This window comes from Petaurus breviceps, unplaced genomic scaffold (genome assembly GCF_028583685.1).
Source record: "Petaurus breviceps papuanus isolate PSGF00001 unplaced genomic scaffold, PetGlider_PUasm1.0 118, whole genome shotgun sequence".
Classification (NCBI taxonomy): Eukaryota; Metazoa; Chordata; class Mammalia; order Diprotodontia; family Petauridae; genus Petaurus; species Petaurus breviceps.
Window position 1 is genome coordinate 21,346,281 of NW_027185616.1, and position 25,340 is coordinate 21,371,620.

At 37.2% G+C, this 25,340-nt stretch overlaps 1 protein-coding gene across 1 annotated transcript in view; it reads left to right on the forward strand.

Moving 5' to 3' along the window:
* The window catches only part of CFAP95 (cilia and flagella associated protein 95), a 91,164-nt gene extending 77,474 nt beyond the window's left edge, over positions 1 to 13,690 (forward strand). Inside the window, exons 5-6 of the mRNA XM_069088241.1 lie at positions 184 to 241; positions 13,505 to 13,690. Coding sequence (XP_068944342.1) covers positions 184 to 241; positions 13,505 to 13,690 — 244 coding nt within the window. The remainder of the gene's footprint in view (positions 1 to 183; positions 242 to 13,504) is intronic.
* Positions 13,691 to 25,340: the final 11,650 nt, after the last annotated feature.

Below are 25,340 nucleotides of genomic sequence, written 5' to 3' on the forward strand. Positions count from 1 at the left end.
TTTCATTGATTTAGGGAACACTTAGTGAGAAAACTCTCTCAACCAAGGCAGATAAACAATCATTCTTTGATTTAACAGTCTTAGAGAGACCTGAATTGGTCATAGTTTAATTGACTTATCCCAAAGTGACATTAAAACAAAAAGGATTTTATTTTTTTACAAATAATGGTTTTTCCTTTGTAGGCAATATATGACGACATATCGTGAAGAATACGTTCCTCCCTATGATTACACAAAAGTTGTAAGTATGAGAGAAAAGAGCTCCATTAAGTGGATTTTAAAAATATATTTAAAAACATATTCTTATCTAGACTAAATAATCAAGTTTTGAAAGTGAGAAGAAACTGCCAAAAATGTTATATTTACATAGTGCTATTAGCAATATGTCTATGGAAGCTATTAATAATTTTGAATAGTTTACAGACTGCAAGGAAGAAAAGATTTCAGTGCCTTTAATTTACCAGCCGATTTATTTTCTTTCCTTCCTTCCTTCCTTCCTTCCTTCCTTCCTTCCTTCCTTCCTTCCTTGTTTTACTGATATTCAGAACTTAAAATTTTATGGCAAATAAGATTTTTTAGCTTTCTTTCCATCTTTGCTTCTATACATCTGTACTACAGAAAAAAAGAAAGTTGCTATGTGTAGTTTGGGAAGATGTGGTTTTTAAAGGCTATCTCAACACTTGAAAACTTTGTATACTTTGTATTTCTGAAAATATATATTTATGAAAAAGGGAATTTTAAGTATTTGTTATTTCAACTGGCAATAGGAGCAATGGTACTGTTATTTCTCCTGATCTTTAAGGTATTTTACTTCTCTATGAAGTAAAGTTTATTTTTTTTATAAATTAAACTCATCCCCAGGCACCTTATCTCCCTGAGTCATATAAGCTACATAAATCATAGCGAGCTCAGCTGGTAAATGAATGTCCAAGGCTGGTGGCCTAAGGGTTGGTTAGACAGTTTAGGATTTAGAAAGGTCACAATTGCATTTAGGACTCAGGCAGGACCTGTTCTGATGGGCAAAAATTAAGACATCACTTAGATGAGAGATTTCAGCCAGGGATGTGTGAGCACCAGAGGGAGCTCCCAGTGAGTTTGTTGCTCTAACAGGGCATAAAGGCATCTGCTGCTCTTTCATCTATGACATTCCTTTGAAACTGATCCTATCCCTGGAATTAAACCATATAGACTGTGAAATGACAAATCATTAGGGAGTTCCTAAGGTCTAGATACTTGGCTGAGAGGAGAAGGTATAGAAAGTTTGAATGGAGAAGTAGAATCTCTATGGGGAGTGGGACAGAGGATCAGTTTGGTAGGAGTAAAAGAATTGTGCTGCTGAAATGGGGGCCCAAATTGAGGATAGATAATATAAATTTGTAGTGGTTGGTTATGTGATTTCCTCTAGTCCCATTTAGCAGTCAAAAACCATAGTGAGCTTTTGGAGTTCTGTCTTCTAAAAGGAACAGCGAATGATTTTTTGACCTGTCACGTTCTTTAAATTAAGTTTTATTTTCAGTTCCAAATTATCTCCCTTCTCCTCCCTCTTTTCCACTCATTAAGAAAGCAAGAAAAACAAAACCCATTACAAATATCATGTAAAACAAAGTTCTGCATTAGCCATGTTAAAAAAAATAAGAGGAAGAGAAAAAGAAAAATATATTTAAGTCTTCACTAAGTTAATCGGTTCTCTTTCTGGAGGTGAAAAGCTTATTTCACCATGAGTCCTTTGGAATTGTGGTTGGTCAGAATTATTACATCTTTCAAAGTTGATTAGCATATTGCTGTTATTGCATAAATTGTTCTGGTTTTGCTCACTTCACTTTGCATCAGTTCATACAAATTGTCCTAGGTTTTTCTGCAACCATCTTCTTCCTAGTTTCTTATAGTACAATAGTATTCCATCACATTTATATACCATAACTTGCTCAGACATTTCTCAAATTGATGGGCATCCTCTCAGTTTCCAATTCTTTGTCACTACAAAAAGAGGTGTTATAAATATTTTTGTACATATGGCTCCTTTTCCTCTTTCTTGGATCTCTTTCACATATAGACCTAATAACAATATTCTTGGGTCAAAGGGTATACACAATTTGATAGCTTTGGGGGCATAGTTCCAAATTACTTTCCAGAATGGTTGGACTAGCTCATAGCTTGTGGCCTATTTTAGTGATAACTTCATCTTTCAGAAAGTGGAGGAGGCAAGGAGAGGAATTGCTATTTGGGATCCAATTTTGGCCAACAAAGATGAACTAGATACTGGGGTGAAAATGAGGGAAAGTGGCAACTCAATTTCAGAACTATGAAAGGAATAAAAGAGAGAGACAAAGGCAGAGACAGATACAGAGACAGAGGGAGAACTTAATTTTACAAAGCACAGTATATACATATGTAAATATATGTGTGTCTGTGTGTGTATATCTATATATATCAGTGCCTTTGAACCTCACATCAACCCTGTGAAGTCATTGCTATAATTATTATTTTATAGATGAGTAAACTGAGATTTATAAAGGTCAAATTACTTGCCTAGGGTTATATAGTAATTATAAGATGCAGGATTCAGACTTGGAGCCTAGTAACTTTTTTTAAACATGTTTTTAAAATTATATTTATTTTATCCTGAACTTAAGAAATAAAATGAGCATTTCCATAATCTAGTAGGACAGAAAAAAGATTATTGTACATGAAACTGCAAATCTATTATGTACAACTTGCTATTCCTTTAAAATATATAATAAATTTATTGTGTAACATTTTTTCCCTTTTTTTCTTCCTTTCACAATGTGTGAATGTATAAATGCCTATAATAATGTGTCAGGAGTGCTCAGAATGAGCTGAAGATAATGAGGAATGCTAAGGAAAATGACCAAAAAAGCCTTTTATGAGTTTTCAAAGCAATATTGGGGAAAAATTAGAATAAAAAAGAATAGTACTGCTGCTTAAGGTAGATGGGGTGAGGATAATGGATGATGGAGAGGAAGCAGGACTATTCAACTCTTACTTTAGCGGTTTTCTCTGCCAAGTGAATGGCTATTTTTTTTTCTGGAAAATTTTAGAAAGTATTCTTTTTCATGTATGGGTTGGACTAAACAACCTCTGAACTGTCCTAGATCACCCCACTCCCTCATCACCTCTGGTCTGGCCTAATGCCTTCAAATTGGTATCTCTGTCTTCAGTCTCCCTTCTTCCAGGTGGCTGCCAGCTTGATATTCCTAAAGAACACAGCTCTGACCATGTCCCTTCTCTGCTTAAGAAGCTTCAGTAGCTTCCCCTTAAAGGAGCCCAAAAGAAACAGGAGCTGTGCAGATTTAGACTATCTTCCCCCGATGTTCACATGAACTATTTGTGCCCAGCCCGAGGTAGAGCATTCTGAGCTCATCATATTGGTCTGACCAGCCACAGGCGGGCGTACCATAACTTGACCCTAACATAATTTTGATCCTCTTTGAGAATAAAAGACAACAACCAGCTTCCCTCACATTCTGGTGCTAGCCTACTTTTCCATACTGAATTCATGTTACTCTCCATTACACGTGCTAACTTCTAGCCAAATCAGCCGACGTGCTATATTCACTGTACACAATGTTCCATCTCACACCTCTGCTCCTTTGCCTCTCATGCTTAGAATGCTGGTTTTCTCATCTTTGACTCCAAATCCCTAGTTCCCTCCAAGTACCACCACATGAGATCCTCTCCCATTTGTCAGTACTCTTCTGTGAAATCACTTTTTATTGGTGTATGCGTTCTTTCCCCTCAGAATATAAAATTTTGAGAAGCAAATGCCCTTTCATTTTTGTTTGTGTATTCTCAGCATCTAGGACAGTATCTGGGACATAGCAGATACTTAATAAATGCTTATTAAAATGAAGTCTACCCCTGAGATAGATAACCTGTGAATACAGACTTGCTAATTCTTTCCTTTAGCCCAGATCAACAATTCTAGTATGTAAAGTAATTTAGAGTGGAGCTGTAGCTGTAATTTTGGAGACATGAATATGTATGGGAAAATGAGTCTGTCTTTTCCTTTTACCTACATGCCCATTTCTACCTTGAGAGTTCTGGGTACGTGGCCTACTTAAGCTCAAAGCCAATCTTTTTTTTAGAGTTTTCAATGACAATAGTCTTAGTTGTTAGCGATGAGCATGAGAAGACAGATCCATGGGCTAGGATTGCACATCAAAGATGTATATTAAGGTTTCTGCCCATTCCTAGTAGAAAATTAACAGTTATTTGTCTGTTTCATACTGCTGCATTTCATACTGCATTACTGGGGTACCTTTGTCAAGTCATTTCCACCTTGTTAGAATTACAGTTCAGTGTGTAAGGGGATGGAATGGTAGGCAGATGTTGGGTAAGTGTCAGAGAAGCTAGCAGCAGCTCAGTTATGATAATCTGGCTTTTCCCTATCATTTGCCTCAGTGATGTCAGATTGGGCTGGTTGTTGTACCTCCGTAGAAGACAAACAAAAATGCCACAAGAGAATTGACTCTCCCTATGTCCCTCCAATCTCAGTGTTTTGTATATTTTCATGGTTAGGCCTGATACTGCTAGGGAACCAGGACACAAGGCATCTGAGAGGGGGTCTAAGGTATAGTGCAGATATAGCCTGAGGTAAGTCTATCTGATTCATCAAAATTGAGCTCAGTAGTAGGCATCTTTATGACAGATTATGACACCAACTGAGTTAGTCAAGTGTGATTTCTGAATGGCAGCACCACACCATCTCTCCCAAAAGCTATCATCTTCTCTACCTTGTGAGAGTCACTAACTTTATTCAATTCATATCAGTAAATAGATATTGAGTACCTAATATGCGCCAGGCTCTGTACTTGATGCTTGGATACCAAGAAAAATAAATGAGGATTGTCCTCAAGTATCTGAAGGTCGATTACCCGTACCTTTTCTAGGCCCTCCCTGTCTTTTTGGCCATTTGAAAAGGAGTCCAACTGTCAGGGTCTCTTCTATTACAACTACAACCCCTGTTCTTGGGTAAGTAAGATGGATTATGGAGGAAGAACATTCTTATGAGGATAAGAGGGCGACATTTTCTTCTCCCCTTTGTTGGAGCAGTTGAAGCTCACTGGGATCCATTAAGGAGACTTTTTTCTTTTTTTTAATTTTATATTTGCATTTTTTTTTTTTTGCTTTCTGCAGGGCAATTGGGGTTAAGTGACTTGCCCAAGGTCACACAGCTAGTAAGTGTTAAGTGTCTGAGGCCGGATTTGAACTCAGGTCCTCCTGACTCCAGGGTCTGTGCTCTGACTTTGCCACCTACCTGCCCCCATTTGCATTCTTTAACAATGAGTTTCCTCCCATCTTTTACTTACATTCTCAGAGTCTCATGAACTTAGCATCTTTTATTTTTAGCAATAGTTTTATCTTGGCAGATCATACCCAGAATTTCACAGTCTTATGGGTCTGCTGAAAACAAGAGGGTAATTTATTAAGCATACAGAATTAAATCATACATTAATCACATAGGGAAAATTTTAGCTCAAAGACAAATACGCCAATCATTGTTCATCAAAATAGCAATTAGTTCAATTAGATAACTATTTTGCATAGAGAGCTTAGCTTTAACAACTTCTAATAGTGATTCAGAAGCCAGGAGGGAGATACATAGGGTTAAGGTTCATGAGTGGGAGAAGATATATGTGCACATATTTAATATTGAGAATGGAAGTCTCCCTCATTACTTCGTAAGTTTCTTGAGGACAAGGACAGCTTGTTTTTTGTTGCATCTGCCCTTATATGGTAGGTGCTTAATAAATTCTTGTTGACTTGGAAGGGAGGTCACTAGGTTCAGGAATGACTTCTGATAAAATAAAATAGAGTACTAAACGTACTTTCCCAGGGTCCTTTTGGACGATTCTTACTGCACAGCCTTGAGTACCTAGGCAGAATAAATGAAAGAATCTTTGAAACTCCTAACTCTCAGAAAGAATAAGAATTGTGGAGAGCAGTGAGGGAGAGAGAGAACAAATGACCTCTATAGTCGTCTCTAGCCAGACCAAAAAAACCATAAATCAACAAAGCCATGTGACTACCATGTGACTCTGCCCCTAATTTTTCAAACTATCAAAATACATAGATATTTTTGGTCCTCCATTCTTTCCCAGGATTGGCTTGTATAGCAACGTTCTTTGTCCTACATAGCTATTTCTGTACCACCTTAGCCTCTCAACATTGTTTTTCTACATAAGCAAGATGTACAAAAGATCATTGTAGATGTTGTACCCTTATACAATGAACTGTAGAAGTTGAATATTCAAATATCAGAAGAATTTACTATCCAGGAAATAAAAGAGAAGGTCTATGTTGTAGAGACCCTGCCAGATTCTGGCAAGCATGGGAATTAGTGGTCAGTGCCAACCTCATTCATAGAGGAGCAAAACAAATAAACAAAAAACCCTTTAGTATGTCCAAAAAAGTTGAGCATAGCAAATTCCTCAACGTCTGATTCTGGCTTATACCTCAGTGGTTTATCCTGGTATCAAAAACTTCTTTCTAGTCTCACTTACCTTGGAGCATGCCTTTTTGCTTACCTCTTTTTCCATTGCTTTAACTTCCAGCACCCTCCTCTTCTGGCCTTTTAAGTTCAGCATTCTATAGGCTAGTTACCACCTCTGGCTTATAGCACAATGCTTCTGGCCCCAAATTGCATGGGAACTTTCCAGCTGTGGCCTTCCCTTGTTCCTCAACCAGAGTAGCTTCAACATTGTGTCATGGAATGGGTTCAATCTTAGCCTATTGTGCGTACTAGCCCTAGCCCTGGAAAATAGTATGTTGACAAAAGATTGACTTTGACTATACTGCTAGGCAGAGAAAAGTTGACCTGAAGCTTGGATACAAATATCAGTGATTTAGCACTTGATATATGTATTGAGAGATCTCTTGAAGTGCTTCTTAAACTGTGGATTGTGACCCTATATGAGGTATTGATAAATTTGGCAACAGTAAAAGGTTTCTAAAAACACAATGACCAAAAATTAATTAAAAATCAAATGCATAATGAATCCAAGGTATTTCTGGCAGTGCCTACCTGTATTGCATCACATAACTTCACTACAAGTCTTGGTTCTGAACACACAGCATGTGAACTTTGCACTGTGCATGCCCTCATGCCATACCAACAAATGCTATCAAAATTCAAAAAGGGATCATGGATGGAAAAAGCCCTATATAGAGGATTATGTTGCTATCAGTCATACAATCAACAAACTTTGTTGAATTCTTACTGTGTGCCAAGTATACAGAGCAAGAAAAAACCCAGTCTTTAAACTTAGTCAACTCAGATTCTAACTGGGGAGACAACGTACACATAACTTTGTGCATGCAAGAAACATATAGTGTAAATGGAAGGTAATCTCTAAAGGAAAGCAGTAGTGTAGGGCCAATGCAATATTCACAGCACCCATGGTCACTATAAATGTATCTGCATGGTGTGCAATCACAAAATATAACATATTTTCTATATAGAAGACAGAAGCAAAACATTTATTCAGACAACAGGAAACCGAATCCCCAAACCAGTAAATTGATTCCATCGTAGTAGGAAAGAAGTTAATAAGCTGCAACAGCACAGAGAGCCACAGCATCCTTTAGCCTTCCCACAAACCAACATTTACTCACAAACCTAACTGTGCTTGCCTGCTGTCCTCTGTCCTTCCACTGTCTAGCTGTTCTGACTCCCAGCTTCCTGTGGGCTCTGCTCCACCTTTCAGCAAACTCCTCCCCCCACAGGCTCCATATGATTACATTCAGCCTAGTAGGGGGCAGAGTTTGTTTTCAAAGCAGGGGAGGTCTTCAAATTCCCTTAGGCTTATTAAGGGACAGGGAAGATCTCCAACGTCCCATTACCATTACAACTAGCAAGCAGGAAAACTGGTAGGAGGTAGGATTTGAGTTCTGTTGAAGGAATCTAGGAAAGCCAAGAGGTAGGAAAGGGGGACATTTCAAGATTGATGGGATAACCAGTGACAAGGCACAGAGAGAAAAATTGGGAGATGGTATCATGTGCTAGGAATAGCAAGCAGGCTTCAGTTCTCAGGTTGTGAAAGGTTTTTGTTTTGTTTTGTTTTTGGCAGGGGGGAAGGCAGGGCAATTGGGGTTAAATGACTTGCCTAAGGTCACAAGACTAGTAAGTGTTAAGTGTCTGAGGTTGGATTTGAACTCAGGTCCTTTTGACTCCAGAGCCAGGGCTCTATTCACTGTGCCACTGTTGTGAAAGGTTTTAAATGCTGAACAGAGGATTTTCATATTTTGTCTTGGAGATAATAAGAAGCCCCTGGAGTTTATTGACTAGGGGAATGGCACGGTCGGTCCTGCACTTTAGGAAAATCATTTTGTCAGCTGACAAAGGCCAGAGTTGGGAGAGATTTGAGGCAGAGAGATCAACCCAAAGGCTCTTGCATTTATTATCACATTAATTTGTTGCTAACCTTCTTTCTAAGTGCCTGATGTAGCTATGAAATTAACTAGTACCTCAAGGCATTCCACATACTTAGTAGGGTATAGTAAAACCAAAAAAGGCCCTTGACCTTGTTCAGAGGAACTGTATTATTTGTTTCTTCCTGAAGGACCCAGATTAGCCTTCCTGGGATGGAAATCAAATGTATTTCCTAGACAGAAATCTAGGAGCTCTATAGCCCAAGGAAGGAGGCTACTGTAGTTACCTGTATATTTGTTCCTACATATGTATGTTGAGATACACACATATGTCTTCTGTTGACATAAATGTTGACTATTGCATATTAATTTTTTTAAATTTACATATAATTTTCATTTTATTTTTTCTCAATTGCACGTAAACAAAAATTTTTTCTTCCTTTTTTTTTTTTTTGAGGGGGAAGGCAGGACAATTGAGGTTAAATGCCTTGTCCAAGGTCACATGGCTAGTAAGTGTTATGTGTCTGAGGCTTGAATTCAGGTCCTCCTGATTCCAGGGCTGGAACCCAACCACCTCTAAACAAAATGTTTAACATTCATTTTTGAAAATTTTGAGTTCCAAATTCTTTCCCTTTCTCCCTCCACTCCCCTTCTTGAGAAGGCAAGCAATTTGAATTAGATTATATGTGTGCAATCATGCAAATCATTTCCATATTAGCCATTGCAAAAAAAAAAAAAACCAAACCACAGACCAAAGGAAAAAAACCAAACAAACTCAAATCCCACCAAGAATAATAAAGTAAAAAAGAGTAGGCTTCAATCTACATTCAGACTCTATCAGTTCTTTTTCTGGAGGTAGATAGAATTTTTCATTATGAGTCCTTCAGAATTTTAACTCTTACTTTAGACTTTGACCACTAGTCTTGCCCTAGCCACCAGTGTTCCTACCCTCTCTCTCCATTTTTTATTGTAAATTTCGTCTTCTTGCCACTTACATTATTTGATGACCTTCATCACCTGAATATTCCCATTCTGATGTACTTACTTGATTATAGAAGTCCAGCTTCACTTTGGTCACTCATTAGATGGTACTGTGTTGGGCCTGGAGTCAGGAAGACTGATCTTGCTGAGTTCAAGTCTGACCTCAGACATTTACTGGCTGTATAACCTTGAACAAATCACTTAACCCTATTTGCCTCAGTTTCCTCATCTGGAAAATAAACTGAAGAAGGCAGACCATTTTAGTATCTTTGCCAAGAAAATGGGTGACAAAGAATCAGACACAACTGAAAAATATAACTGAACATTACAGACCCACCGTGGGTCACTTGAGACTATTTCTCTGCCGGTTGTATTTTCTATTTTACATTCATCCTTACTCCAAATTTCATAGTCCTGACTCCTTATCCTATGGTCTCTGATATCACCTACAGTCCCAGTATCTCCAGTGCCTTCCCATTTTTGTTCATATTAGAATAATTTTCATAAAACACTGGTGGATAGAGTCACTGGACTTATGTCAGAAAGACCTGGATCAAATCTTACCTAAGACACTTACTAGTTATGTGAACCCTAGGAAAGTCATTTAACTTCCTTCTGCCTCCATTTCCTTTTCTCTAAAATGGTGGAGTTGGAGGTAGGGTCAAAGGCTCCTTCAAACTAGAGTTCTGCAATTCTATAATCTTGTGATCTGACCACATCTTGTAAATAACGATGATTTTCTGTTGTTTACAACATAAATGATGACTTCCCTTAGTCCGGTATTCCTATTCATCGGTTTTTCCAACCTCTTACCCCAAACCAAACTAATCTGTCTGTGTTTGTATCTATCCCTTGCCTTGCTCATTCTCACCTCTGTACCCCTCCATTCTGTCTTTCTAGACTTGAATTCAAAGACTCTTTCCCCATGACGTCTTTTTTGCCCAATCTAACTTATAATGACTGTCTTTTTCTCATAGCTATCAGATCAAATAAATTCATGTATGGAAAAGTTTTTGCAAACCTTAAAATGTCACATAAATCAATCAACAAGAATTTATTAAGCTGTTAGTATGTGCCAGGCTTGTGTTAAGGTCTGCAGATACAAAGGGAAAGCAAAAACAGTCCTTCCCTTCAACGAGCTATTATCATTGTTATTTTAGTCAATGAGTATGTTGCTAACACACCAAAAATTTAACCTGCAGATTAGGCGGGATTGTGGTACCAATGGACACTAGGGGGCAGTGGAGGGTCAGGTGTGGTACAAATTACGTGCATTCTACTACAAGCCAGTTATCAGATCTGAGGCTACCTGGACTGGAGAGGCTTCAGGTACAGTTATAATTTATTTAACTCGTAGGTAGTATAAAGTAACATCCTGTGGGCAGAAATCAAGGAAGGGACCAATTAGGTAACTCTAGAATTCCCAAGCTCTCCCTTCTCTGTGGATGGAAAACTAGAAGCAAATGCAGTTAGTACAAGTAAGATGATGATGATGATGATGAAGAAAACTCAACAATTTACATTTATATGAACCTTTGAGATAGGCACCAAGACTAGAGCTGATCTCAGCTCTCATCCATCACTTGCTTCCATGTGCACAGGGTGGGAACCCAGGGGTCCCACACTTTGTCCTGCTTACCCCAATACCACAATGATGATACAAGGGAATGAGACCTCAAACAATATGTTTTAGGTGTCATCACCCCTAAACCTCTGAGCATCTACTGTTCACTCCCTAAATACTTATCCGTAGATTTTTTTCTTGTTACATTTGGGCTGGTCTTTGCTTACTATAAAACTCTTCATGTGTGAAAGGTCTTCCTACTTTCTAAACCACTAAATATTCTCATGGAATTGCCAGTGCAGTCAGCCACTCCTCAGAACAGATGAAGAGGGTACCTTCCCCTTCCCACCCCCCAGTACATACACACGCACTTTGTACTGCTTTCTTTTTGTTTCTTTCTTTCTCTATGTCTGTCTCTGTCTCTCCTCTATCTCTCTCCCTCGCGCAGAACTCTGTGCTCTAGGTAATAAGAAACTAGGCAACCAATTAACCCAGATACTCTAGACATTTAATTCATTGTAGGATCACTTCAGGAAAGGGGTCTAGACTAGATGCTCTTTTAAAAACCCTTCTTATACCATCTCCCATGATGCTATAAAAAAAAAGCAGTCAAGCCAGTAGATAAGAGAATGAACTGCAATTTTAAAATGAGGCTATAATTCAGAGTGTTAAACTTCTTAAGAGATTATTTTCAGCTGAAATGAAGATCTAGTGTTTTTTGAATGACAGATCCAACCCAAAGATTATTTATTGGTCAAGAAAGAAAAAAACAGGCAAGATTGAGCAGGCCTTATGTAGTCCACCAAGGCCAAATGGTCTTTGTAAGTTGAAAAAAATAAACAACTTTTTGATTAATTTATATAGTGCAAGAGAAGCCAAGAACTAAATAAAATTTAGAAGTGTGGCTTTTCATTTTGATAGTGACTTCTCTTTTTCTTGAAGACTAGCACACCCTTAGACATGATGCTAGGGGAAAAGCATTTTAGCCAATCTGGTGATTCACTTCATGGAAGAGAAATAATTTTTGGATGGTCTTTGGTTTCTTTGTTTCACGGGTTGAGATTTAGCTGTTTGCTTTTGTTATCCTGTTCTTAGTTTAGAATTAGTAGTGACTGAGAATAGTCATTAGCTCACTAGGTCTAGTATAATCCAGGCTGATGTCAGCAAGAACGTGATGAGTAACTTCTATACAATTGCTATTTCCTTTGGGATTTGGTCAATCATGAGGTGTCTTGGCAAATGGATTCTTAGATGTAGTATAGGCTGTGGGGAATCATCCAGACAACACTCTTTGTTTTCTTAAGGCAAATTCCCCGGAGAAATAGCACTGCTGCTTTTTCTTTGGGGCTTAGACTTTACCATTGTCCTGGGAAACATGATTTCACTGCTCCAAAGATAAAGACAGCCCAAAAATAGGACTCTGTGGAATGTGTACAATGTGTATGAATAAAAATGTTGAACAGTGGCTACATGGTAATTTATCTTGATCTGGCTTTTATGGCCATGACTTTTATTTATTTAATTAGTTTTCCCCAAATTACATATAAAAACAATTTTTAACTATGTTTTTAAAAATTTTGAGTTCCAAATTATCTCTCTCCCTCTATTCCCTCCCTGCTCCCTGAGAAGGCAAGCAATTTGATAAAGACTATATATGTGCTGTTACACAAAACGTATTTTATTTCTATCTTAGCCATGTTGTGAAAGAAAGCATAGATCTCAAACCCCCCTAAATCAAGGAGAATAAAGGAAGCAAAAAAAGTGTGCTTCATTTGCATTTAAACTCCATCAGTTCTTTCTCTGGAAGAGGATCGTATTTTTTATCATGAGTCCTTCCGAACTGTCTTGGATCATTTTATTACTGAGAATAGCTAAGTCATTCACAGTTGATCATTGAGCAATATTGCTGTTACTGTGTACAATGTTCTGTTCTACTAACTTCATTTTTCATCAATTTCTATAAGTTTTTCCAGGTGTTTTTCTGGAAAATATGCTTGTCATTTCGTATAGCACAATAGTATTCCATCATAATCATACACCTTGTTCAGCCATTCCCCAATTGATGGGCATCTCCTCAGTTTCCAATTCTTTGCCACAACAAAAAGAGCTTCTAGAAATATTTTTATATACACAGGTCCTTTTCCTTTTCCTTTGATCTCTTTGGGATACAAACCTAGTAGTGGTATTACTAGATCAAAGGGAATGCACAGCTTTATAGCCCTTTGGGCATAGTTCCAAATTGCTCTATGGAATGGTCGAATCAATATACAACTTCACCAATGGTATTAGCCAGAAATTTTAAATACAGTTATTCTTTAAAATTATTGAAGAAGACTCCACATGAAAAAACCCCCACTTTATCTTTGCATAATATTCCTAACTGTGAACTAGGTCACTTTTCCCACAAAGTATTAGTGAGTATTCTGACTAGATTTGCCAGCTCAGTATTTTATTTGGAGTATTAATTATTTAGAAATAAATTTTTGTCTATAACACCAATATGTTAAATAGTAGTAATGTATCAAATTACCTATGTTCACTTCAAAAATATTTCTCTTATTCCCATAGATTCAACCCCTCCAGGATATTTACTCAACAGTTCACAGAAAATGCCGCTCTCAGTTCACTGATGTTGAAGGTTATAAAAGAATAGGTGTCCATTCATGGCAGGATGAGAGTGGGATTTATCCCAATACTCATGTAAGACAGATAATCTTCCCATCAGTTAATCCTATCCTCCCTATTCTGAAATAATGCACTGTATCAAAGGTATTTGTTTAGTTCCATTTCTGATGAAAGAGCAATAAACAAACAGTTAATGGTTTATTGTATGTTCTAATAAATACAACTGAAATGCTTACTTACACGGTAAGTTTTTTTCTTTTAGCATACGACTTTTTTTAAAGATAGATGAACAGCATCATCATCACTAGCATGTACATAGCAATTTATAATGCTAACTCATTCCCCAATTGATAAATGGTCAAAGGATATGAATAGGCAGTTTTCAGAGGAAGAAATTAAAGCTATCGATAGTCACATGAAAAAAATACTCTAAATCACTATTGATAAGAGAGATGCATATTAAAACAACTCTGAGGTACTTCACATCATACCTCCCAGATTGGCTAACATGACAAAACAGGAAAATGATAAATGTTAGAGAGGATGTGGGAAAGTTGGAACGCTGATTCGTTGTTGGAGCTGTGAACTGATCCAGACATTCTGGAGAGCAATTTGGAACTATGCCCAAAGGGCTATAAGAAGGTACATATTCTTTGACCCAACAATACAGCTTCTAGGGCTGTATCCCAAAGAGATCATAGAAATGAGAAATGGACCCACATGTACAAAAATATTTCTAGCAACTCTTTTTGTAGTTTCCAATAACTGGAAATTGAGGGGATGCCCATCAACTAGGGAATGACTGAACAAGTTGTGGTATATGAATGTAAGGGAATACTTTATGCTATAAGAAATGATGAATAGGCAGACTTCAGAAAATCCTGAAAAGACCTATATGGACTGATGCTGAGTGAAGTGGGCAGAACCAGGAGAACATTGTACACAGAAACAGCCACAGTGTGCAATGACTGATTTTGACAGACTTAACTCTTCTCAGAAATGCAAGGACCTAAAACAGTTCCAAAGGACTCATAATGGTAAATGCCATCCACATCCAGAGAAAGAACCATGGAGTTGGAATGCAGAGCAAAGCAGACTATTTCCTTTTTTATTTTGTTTTGTTTTTTCTTTCTCATGGTCTCTCCCATTTGTTATAATTCTTCTATGCAACATGACTAATGTGAAAATGTGTTTAATAGGAATGTATGTGTAGAACTATATCATATATCGCATGCTATCTTAGGGAGGAAGGGAGAGAAAATATAAAACTTATGAACATGAATGTTGAAAACTGAAAATAAATCATTTAATATAGTTTTTTTTGGCTTTTTTTTTGGAGGACAATTGGGATTAAGTGACTTGCCCAAGGTCACATGGCTAGTTTTGTGTGTGTGTGTGTGTTGTGTGTGAGGCTGGATTTGAACTCAGGTCCTCCTGACTCCAGGGCCAGTGCTCTATTCACTGCACCACCTAGCCACCCCCAATATAGTTGTTTTTTTTTTTTTAAAGAAAATGCTAACTCATTTGAAGAAATCATTATAGACATCACCAAATCACCAAATCACCAAAATGCTGTAGATATTGGGAACTTTAGAGACTCTCTAGTGTGTGAGTTCTTAACTTGGTACACATGAATGTGTTTTTAAATATTGTGATGACTGCATTTCAACAGCATTGGTTTCCTTTGCAATCGTGAATATTTTATTTTATGCATTTAAAAACTTTGTTCTTAGAAACCATCAGGCTTCACTAGATTACCAAGAGGAGTTTCTGTCACAAAAAGGGCTTAGACGCTCTGATCTAGTCCGGCCCCTCAGTCTAGGTGAGGAAACTTAGTCACAGGGAGGCTAATCGACGTGCTCAGGAACACGTAGGAAGTACAGAGCTGAACTAGACCTTGAATCTAAGCTTGGCTATGTGATATTCTCTCTTTTGGGCATCTAGGGAAGCTCCTCCTCCCCTTGTTTGGATAATCTCCTTTCCCCTCCTTAGAAGAGAACTCCAAGGGCACTTATCCAAGAAAGAATCTGCTTCTGTATTTAGAGGGAACAGTCATTTGACAAGGAGTAAAAACATATACTGGGCTACACATAGGACTTAGAAAGGTTTAAAAATTCACATAGGCCTCTGGAGAAGCATGTGCTCTGAGAAACTGATAAAGTGGAGATGCTGACATCACACCATAGAAGAGAGATCAATGTGTCAAGGAGCTTCATGTACTGAGGGGCAACCCAAAACCTAGCACTTCCCTGATACTGTGAATAGTGTGGATTGTAGAGTACGCAAGAGCCGCTAGGTGACACGAAATACAGAGTGCAAGATAAGGATAGTCAAATAAATCAGCATATTGATTATCTATGAAAACATAGGTCTCATTTCATACCTCAGTCTATCATCACTTCTGCCAAGAGGCAGGTAACATGCTTCATCTTAGGGCTCCAAGACACCAAATTACACGGTCAGTAAACACTTTTTAAGTAACCAGCAGATAGAGCACTGGGCCTGGAGTCAGGAAGACTCGTCTTCCTGAATTCAAATCTGGCCTCAAACACTTACTAGCTAAGTGACCCTGAGCAAGGCATTTAACCCTATTTGCCTCAGTTTTCTCATCCTTAAAATGAACTACACAGAGGGAAATGGCAAACTAGTCAGTATCTTTGCCAAGAAAACCCCCAATGGGGTCACAAAGAATCAGACATGACTGAAAATCATCAAACAACTAAGGAAAGGGCACCCAAAGGACATGTTCATGTATCTGGGGCTTTTGGAGAACAGGCAAATCAACACGAGCCAACAGTACTTAGGCATCTAGAACAACAACCACAGAAACAAACCATCAAACAAACAAACAAAAACACTCACGTAATTTTCGGCTTGTCTAGAAGAACTACATTGTGCTTAGGACTAGGAAGTGATAGCAACACTGTACTCTGCTTTATTCAGACCACATCTGGAGTTCTGTGCTCAGATCCACATACCACATTTTAAGAAGAGTGTTGATAAGCTAGGAAATGTCCATGGGAGGGCGACTAAGGTATTGAAGGGTCTTGAGATCATACCATATGAGGATCAGGTGAAAGAGCTGGAGATTTTTAACCTAAAGAAAAGAGATTGGGGGAGGTGACAGCCATCTTCAAGAATTTGAAGGGGCATCTTGTGGAAGAGGGAATAAATAGATATATTCAATTTAAACTAAGCAGGCAGAACTATGAGTAATTGGTCGAAGATTCAGAGAGGTATAATGTCATCATATTGAGGGGGAAACTTCATAACAATAGTAGCTATCCAGTAGTGGTATAGACTGAGTTGGAAATAGTGGCTTTCCTCTTCCTCGTCACTCTAAGCCTTCAAGTACAGGTCTGAGGACAACATTGAATAAACATGTTGTAGAAGGAATTTTTGTTCAGGTATCAGTTGGACCAGATGGCCTCTGAGTTCCCATTCAGCACTGACATTCTCTGATTCTCTGGGAAACTCTAGAAGGGAGGTTTGTTTGACACACTCGGGAAACAGGAGGATAGTTTTCCTGATGGTCAAAGGACTTGTGTGTGAATTTTTTTGAGTTAAATAAAATTTTTCCTATATTTTACCCTTAGTTCTCTCAGGGGAGCTGAAGACCCCTTCTGGGAGAATGAACCGAGCCAACAGCAATCATTGCCCAATGCACTTGGATGGGACTTTAATCCAGAGAGACCTCCACAAAATGTACCTGTGAGTGTTGTGTCAGGAACTAGGAGTCTCTCATATTTACAAGTTTTCATATATGTGTGTGCATATGACATGTAGACATGTAACTGTGCTCATAATTGAATAGGGTTTAGAGGGAAGAAACCACAGTGTTTTATTGATCCAAAGCTGCTGGTTGTAATGAAAACCTCCTCTCCTTTTTCTTTCCCCAATGATGCTGTATGATGGTGAATCACGCTACATGCATTTTTTAATTCAGTCCTCAAGACAACCCTGAGAGGTAGGTGCTATTATTATCTTTATCTTACAGATGAGGAAACTGAGGCAAACAGAAGTTAAGTGACTTGCTCAGGGTCATTCAGCTATTAAGTGTCCAAGACAGCATTTGGACTCGGGTCTTCCTGACGCCGGGCCCAGTGGTGATGGATCGTGGTTGTGCTTTGTCTTTTGTTCTTGAAGAGGACCATGACATCAGAGAGATGATGACGTGACTTGTAATTGAATTGAATTTAAGTGAGGGAGGGCTGTGCAAAGTGACGAGCCTCACTTTGTCCTCCAGTGGCCAGATATAGATCAGGATGACAGGAGACAGCCCAGGATGCAGTGGGAGACCGTGGCCTTTTTTGTCCACTCTTCTACTACAAAATGTTGAAATAAATATAATTATAGAGATATGTATTTAGTATAAAAAAGTACTTTGGTAGAAAAAATTTATCAATCATCTGAATCATTTTTGCACAGTATGTGGCCAGCTAATTTTAAAATCTGAGATGAAACTTTATTCCTCTAGTTAAGTAAGCACATATACTCTATTTTGGTTCTAAAATAGGTGATCAGGGTTAGGTTTGAACCCCTCTCTTGTATTGTTCCACTTGTGTTAGACTCAGTTGAGTTCAGTTATTTTTCAGTCTTGTATGACTCTCTGTGATCCCATTTATGTGTTTTTTTTCTTGGCAAAGATACTGGAGTGGTTTGCCATGTTCTTCCCCAGCTCATTTTATAGATGAGGAAACTGAGGCAAACAGGGTGAAGTGACTTTCCCAAAGTCATACAGCCAGTAAATGTCTGAGACTCAGGAAGATGAGTCTTCCTGACTCCAGACCTGGCAGTCTATTTTCTGTGTCATCTATGTGTTAGCCTAATAACTAACTAATGAGATATCTAGATCTTATAATATGTGGTTTTCAGTAAACAATGATTTGGAAAGAACAAAACAGCCATTCCATTATATTTGCTTAATTTCTGTATATTTCTTGTCTCTTCCATTAGAATATAAGCTCTTTGAGGATAGAAATGGTTTCATTCTTTGTATTTATATCCTTGGTACTTGGCACAGTCCTTGGCACATAGGAGGTACTTACTGACTGGTTGACAAATGTTTCAGGGATTACCTGCAGGTTTAAAATACTGCACTAAACCTGTCAAATCTAAGATCGGTTAAAACACAACCTGAAATTTGGATGAATCTTCATCTTCTGATGAAGCTGATCATTTAGACTACAGTGGTGGAGCCCAGTATGGTAAAGTAGGAGATTGGAATGTCAGTGAACATGGAAGATTTGGAGTATTGGTCTTTCATAAATTTGGGGTACACTTTAGAAGAAATGCTCAAAAAGAAATGATATACATGAGTTTGTTAAATATACACACTAACAGAGAAAGACTTTGACTTGAATTTTATAGTCTTTATGGTTCAAATGCAAAATACCTGAACTCAAGAATATATGTCTAAAGAGATCTATGGTCTATGGAAATCTGGGAATCAAACTGTTGATTATTTTAACATGCCTTGTAGTGGAAAGATGGAAAACATTGAGCTATCTGGGGTGGGCCTGCAATAGATAAAGCTTAATGCCCCTTTGAGCTTTGCTTCATTCTCTTTTAACAATACAGCATTACTTAGGAAAATAAAAAAATAATTTGCCTAATGTAACTGCATTTCTCCCCACTCAGAATGAGAGAAGCAAAGAATTAAACAAATGTGCTTTCATTTGTCACAAAGGGACTGAACTTGCAAGTTAGTTTAGGAAGTATTGAGAGAATGAAACATCTGAGACAAAATCTTTTCAAGTTAAGTGAAATGGAGAATTGATAGTAATCGATATAGTGTCTCACCATGCCACTTACCTGTTGTCCAGTCTTTTCCAGCTGTGTATGACTCTTTGTGACTCCATTTGGGGTTTTCTTAGCAAAGATACTGAAGTGGTTTGCCATTTCTTTCTCTCAGCTTGTTTTACAGATGAGGAAACTGAGGCAAACAGGGTTAAATGACTTACCCAGGGTCACTAAGGCTAGTTTTGAACTCAGGAAGATGAGTCTTCCTGACTCCAGGCCTGGTGCTGTATCTACTGAACTACCTAGCTTCTCATGCCAATTACTTAAGAAAGGTTTACTGACATGATATAGTTTAGTGGCACAAATACTAGTCTTGGAGCCCTAAGATGAAGCATGTTACCTTCCTCTTGGCAGAGGTGATGATAGACTAGGTGTGCAAAATGAGACATCACAGATAACATGCTGATTTATTTGACTATACTTATTTGTCACAGGAGATGACTTTTTTGGGGGGGGGGTGATGTGGATCAGTAGGTTGGATAGGGACAGTGATGCAAAAAAAAAAAAAGGGAAAAAAAGACCACTAATGAAATTGAAAAAAAAAAACCAAACAAATAGAAGTGAGTTTAGAATTAGATGCAGAAAATACAGGTTTGTCACTATCTTCTTTAATACACACTTAACAACTGCACATAACATAATTCATAATTTCACAGACAATTCTCTTTTTCTGTTCTTTGTGTATTGCGATTTTACTTATGTTGACATTTAAATTCATAAAAAAGAAAATTGAAAGATAGCTCCTGGGAGTATAAAATATCAGGCTGTAAAAACCTCTCACCTTCGCCTGGGTTCTCTCAATATGCAGATAAAAATATCGTTTTGATTTGGTTTTTTTTTTTAATTACTGCTCCAACTTCACAGACCATAGTCGAGCCTAGGATTAAACTGAGACACTTATTTCAGGTCTGAGCCATCAGGCAAAGCTCAGAAAGAGCAAACTTATCTGTGGACCCTAGTAGGTCTTCTAATGAATATGTAATAAATATGACAGTCCTTTCACTCTTTTAAAAGTTTTCTTTTACTTTTAACTTGACAAGCATCAAGAAATATAAACATTTTCACATACAAAAAGAAAAGCAGAATAGATTTTGAAATTATGAATCTATTAGGAAGTTTGTTTTTCAAAGTATATTGTTGAATTGAATACAATCTTTGCAACATAGTTGAACCAACTTTTGCTGTTTTCTATGTGTTTTTAATGTTATATTGACACATTTATTTCTTTTCTTCCTTTTAATTTTGTCATTATCTGCACCCTACTCTATCCTACAAATCCCCTTGGCCAATAAAAACCCTCTTTAAAACAAATTCTGTCAACCAAAACAAATCTATACGTTGACTATGACTAAAAATGTATCTCTCATTTTTCACTTCTAGTCTATAATCTTACTGCCTAGAAATAGAAAACACGAATCATCAATGGTCTTCTAAATTAGACTAGGTCTTCTGAAATAGGTCAATTCAGATAAATATGAGGTTTTTCTGAATCCATCTTTCATCATTTAAAAAAATAAATTTATTTATTTTTAACATTAAAAAATTTCTGATTTCCGAATTCTCTCCCTCCTTCCCATCCCTCCCCAACCCATTGAGAAGGCAAGAAATATGATATCAATTATACATGTGAAATCATGCAAAACATTTCCAAATTAGCCATGTTATAAAAAAAGTGAGAAAAATAAAGTGGAAAAATTATGCTTCAGTCTGCACTCAGATTTCATCAGTTCTCTTTGGAGGGGGTTAGCATTTTTCATCCTAAGTCCTTTGGAATTGTCTTGGATCATTGCATTGATCAGAATAACCAAGTCACTCACAATTGTTCATAGAACAAAATTGCTGTTATCGTGTGCAATGCTCTCCTGGTTATGCTCATTTCACTTTGCATCAGTTCATACAAATCTTCCCAGGTTTTTCTGAAACCATCCTGCTCATCATTTCTTATATCACAATAGTATTCCATCAAAACTGTATACCACAGCTTGTTTGGCCATACTCTAATTGATAGACATTCCCTCAGTTTCCAATTCTTTGCCACCATAAAAATGGCTGCAGAAATATTTTCATACATATAGTTCCTTTTCCTTTATCTTTGATCTCTTTGGAATACAGACTTAGTAGTGGTATTGCTGAGTCAAAGGGTATATGCATTTATATAACAGCCCTTTGCTTGTAGTTCCAAGTTGCTCTCCAGAATGGCTGGATCTCTTCACAACTCCACCAAAATGCATTAATGTCCCAATTTTTCCATATCCCCTTCAACATTTGTCCTTTTCCTTTTCTATTATGTTAGCCAATTAGTTAGGCATGAGGTGGTTACCTCAGAGTTGTTGTAATTTGAATTTCTCTAATCAAAAGTGATTTACAGCATTGTATACCCAATCTATTCCACTGATCTACCACTCTATACCAAATTGTTTTGTAATGTAATATAGATTCCCTTGATATTCTGGACTTTTCTTCTTCCAGATGAATTTTGTTATGATTTTTTCTAGCTCTATAAAATATTTTTTTTGTAGTCTGCTTGGTATGGCACCGAATAAGTAAATTAATTTAGGTAGAATTATCATTTTTATTATATTGGCTCAGCCTACCCAGGAGTAATTAATATTTTTCCAGTTGTTTAGATCTGTCTTTATTTGTATGAAACGTGTTTTGTAATTGTGTTCATATAGTTCCTGGATTTGTCTTGGCAGGTAGACTCCCAAGTACTTTACATTTTCTGTAGTTATTTGAAATGGTGTTTCTCTTTCTATTTCTTCCAGCTAGACTTTGTTGATAATATAGAGAAATGTTTATGATTTATGTGGATTTATTTTATGTCTTGAAACTTTGCTGAAGTTGTTCTTTCAACTAGCATTTTAGTTGCTTTGCTATGATTCTCTCATATGGTCCTCATTGCCTATTCAAAGTCCTTCAATTTCTATTTCTTATTGCTGTAACCAGGATTTATTACTACAATGTTGACTAATAATTTTAATAATCAACTTCTTTGCTTCACCCCTGATCTGGTGGAGATGACTGTTTCACAATTTTTTACAGTACAATACTATCCTATTACATTTATATACTATAATTTATTCAGCCATTCCCAAATTGATGGGCACCCACTCTGATTTTAGTTCTTTACTATTTTAAAAATGTCTACATTTGGATCCTTTATGTCTTTGATCTTTTGGGTTTATGTACTAAAAAATGATATTGCTAGGTCAAAAGATTTAAGTTTAGTGAATTTGGGGGTATAGTTTCAAATTTCTTTCCAGAAGGGTTGGATCAGTTTCTAAAATCTACTCTGTGTGTGTGTGTGTCTGTGCGTGTATATGCATATATGTGTGTTTGTAGCTATGAGAGGTTTGTAGATATGAGAGATCCATGAAATGCCTGTCCTGCCTATGCTTTTCTCTGTTTCTTTAGTCTTTGTATGTACCCCGATTATACAAAAACATTATTTTTCTCCCAGTGTTTGTGTTTGCATGTTACTTAGTTCTCTCTGTGACTACTGGTGACAGTGAAAACCCCTATGGAAATTTATCTCTTTTCCTCATATTAAAATTTAAACATTCAATCATTATTCAGCCCCCTTTCAGTTGTTCATAGTTTTGTGTTTTTATCGAGGCTTCTTTTGACTTAGATTTCTTTTGGCTTCCGTGTTTGCATTTCACAGTTTTTGTTTGATTCTGGAATGTTCAACAGGAATGTTTGAGGATCATATTGATCCATTCTTTCTCCCCCTCTCGACATAGCATCATACTCAGTTTTTCAGGGTAAATTGGTTGTGTTCCCTCATCTTTTGTCTTTTGGAATGTCATATTTCCAGATTTTTCTCTCCTTTTTATCATTGAACATAGTCTTGTGTGATTCTGACTGTAGATTGAACTCTTGAACTTGGCCCTTGAACTCTTTCTTTCTGACTGCTTCCAGGATTTTTTTTTATTGATTCAAAATATCTGAATTTTGATTATGACATTTATGTATGTTTTCAGTTTGGGGTATCTTTTAGGATGTAAATTCCATTTTCTTTGCCCTCTAGTTCTAATAGATTTGGGCAGTTTTTTTTTTTTTTTGTGATTTCTTAAAATATGGTAACCAGATTTTTTATATAGTCAATAAGCATTTATATATCAAGCCCTGTGCTGAGTACTGGGTATACTAAAAATCTTTACCCTCAAGGACCTTACAATCTTGTGAGGGAAGACAGCACGCAACATGAAACTGAAAAGCAGGTCAGGGGAGAGACATGATGTCTCAGATATCTGAACTACCTGACATCTGACATATCTGAGCTGAGTCTTTTCCTGAAATGGAGACTTGTAGTTCATAGCCCCGCTCTCCAATCAAAACGGCAAAGGATAGTGATGAGGTCATCTCAATAATGAGCTTCCAGTAAGGAATTTCCAAGGGCATCATGGAGAATTCAGAGGGCAGCCACGTGAGCAATTAGTTTGGTAACAGTTTTCAGGTATGCTTAAATTAAATTAATTCTTAAATTATATCTCCTGCACCTGTTTTCTGGGTCAGTTTTTGATAGTAGATACCTTATATTTTCTTTTTTTCAATTCTTCCCTTTTATTTTATATTTTTTGTTTAATAGAGTAATTTAGTTCTAATTACTCCATTCTCTTTTCTATTACTTTCCATTTTCTGTTCTAAACCATTCTCCTTCTATTCCCTCCCTCACTCCCATTTTGCATCTCTTATGTTAATTTCAATTTCATTCCTTAACCTTTGCTTCATTTCTTCTAGCCATACTTGTGGTACTTGTAGCCAAGTCATTTTTTTTCTCTTTGTGTCTACTAAGTACTTGTTGATCTTTTCTCTCTATCTGGGTTTATCCCTTGAGTTTCTCTTAAATTAGAGATTTTTTTCACTGTGGTTGACATTTTTCCCCATTAGCCATATTTTTCCTGGTGCAATCCTTCAACCCAAACTTTTAGGGCTCAGGTCCATTTACTATATTTTGGGCTGGTTTCCCTCGTGTGACCCCAATCCCAGACACTGCTGTCTCCTTGTTGTTTTTGTAATTATGGATTGGATGAAGGCATTTCAGGTTTTCTTTTGTTCCCTCTTTTTTTTTGCTGTTCTATTTGTGGGTGTTTTCCCCCCTCACATGTGTCTGCAAGAGCTGTGCTCTTTTACACACCTTCACATCATCATCTTAACTGCATGTATAGGATGAGATGTTCACAGTCAATACCAGTTTCTATTCTGAGGCAAAGTCCAGAAGTTGAACTTTGGTCATCTGACTGCTCTTCTGGGTTGATAGGGTTGTTTGGTTAGTGCTGTAGAAGGGGGAAAGGATCTTGTTCAGCCAATTGCCAAATCCTCTTTAACTGGATGGGAGTAGGGAGGCTTTAAGGGGTAGCCTAGGGAAAATTATTTGGGTATCTTCTTACTCTTATTCTTCAGTATTTTAAGGAAGTGTAATTTCCAAAGTATAAATATTCCCTTCACCAACTCAGTGCCTTGAACATAGTAAGGACTTATTAAATGTTTGTTGAATCAAATATAGATTACAACCCCTCTATATATTAATAGATATTTGCAAATTGCCTTGGTTGTAAAATTAATCATCCTTCCGAATGAATGGCCTCTCCAAACTTAGCTAAGCTCGTCTTTAAGTCAGAAAACATTATTACCAATTCTACACTGAAAATCTTTCCAGCTTGGTAGGACCTGCCCAAACTTCTCTACCATCATAATCTTGGAACATCATGGCTTTCTCATTCATTAGTCTCAGCTTATTCAGATTTCTTGATGTTTGCCTCCCCTTAAACAGCAGGCTTAAGACAGCCTTTAATCCTTTCTCCTCATTCAACTTTCCAATCAGAAGCTTCCAAAGATAGTAGCTACATCAATAAAGTGAAAAAAGTTCAAATTGAATAGCAAATTTGACACTTGGGAATATTCTTTGGATATAAATTATCTATGGTGTCCCTTATCATCATGAATTTATTTCATTCTAGCAGCTATTGTATAA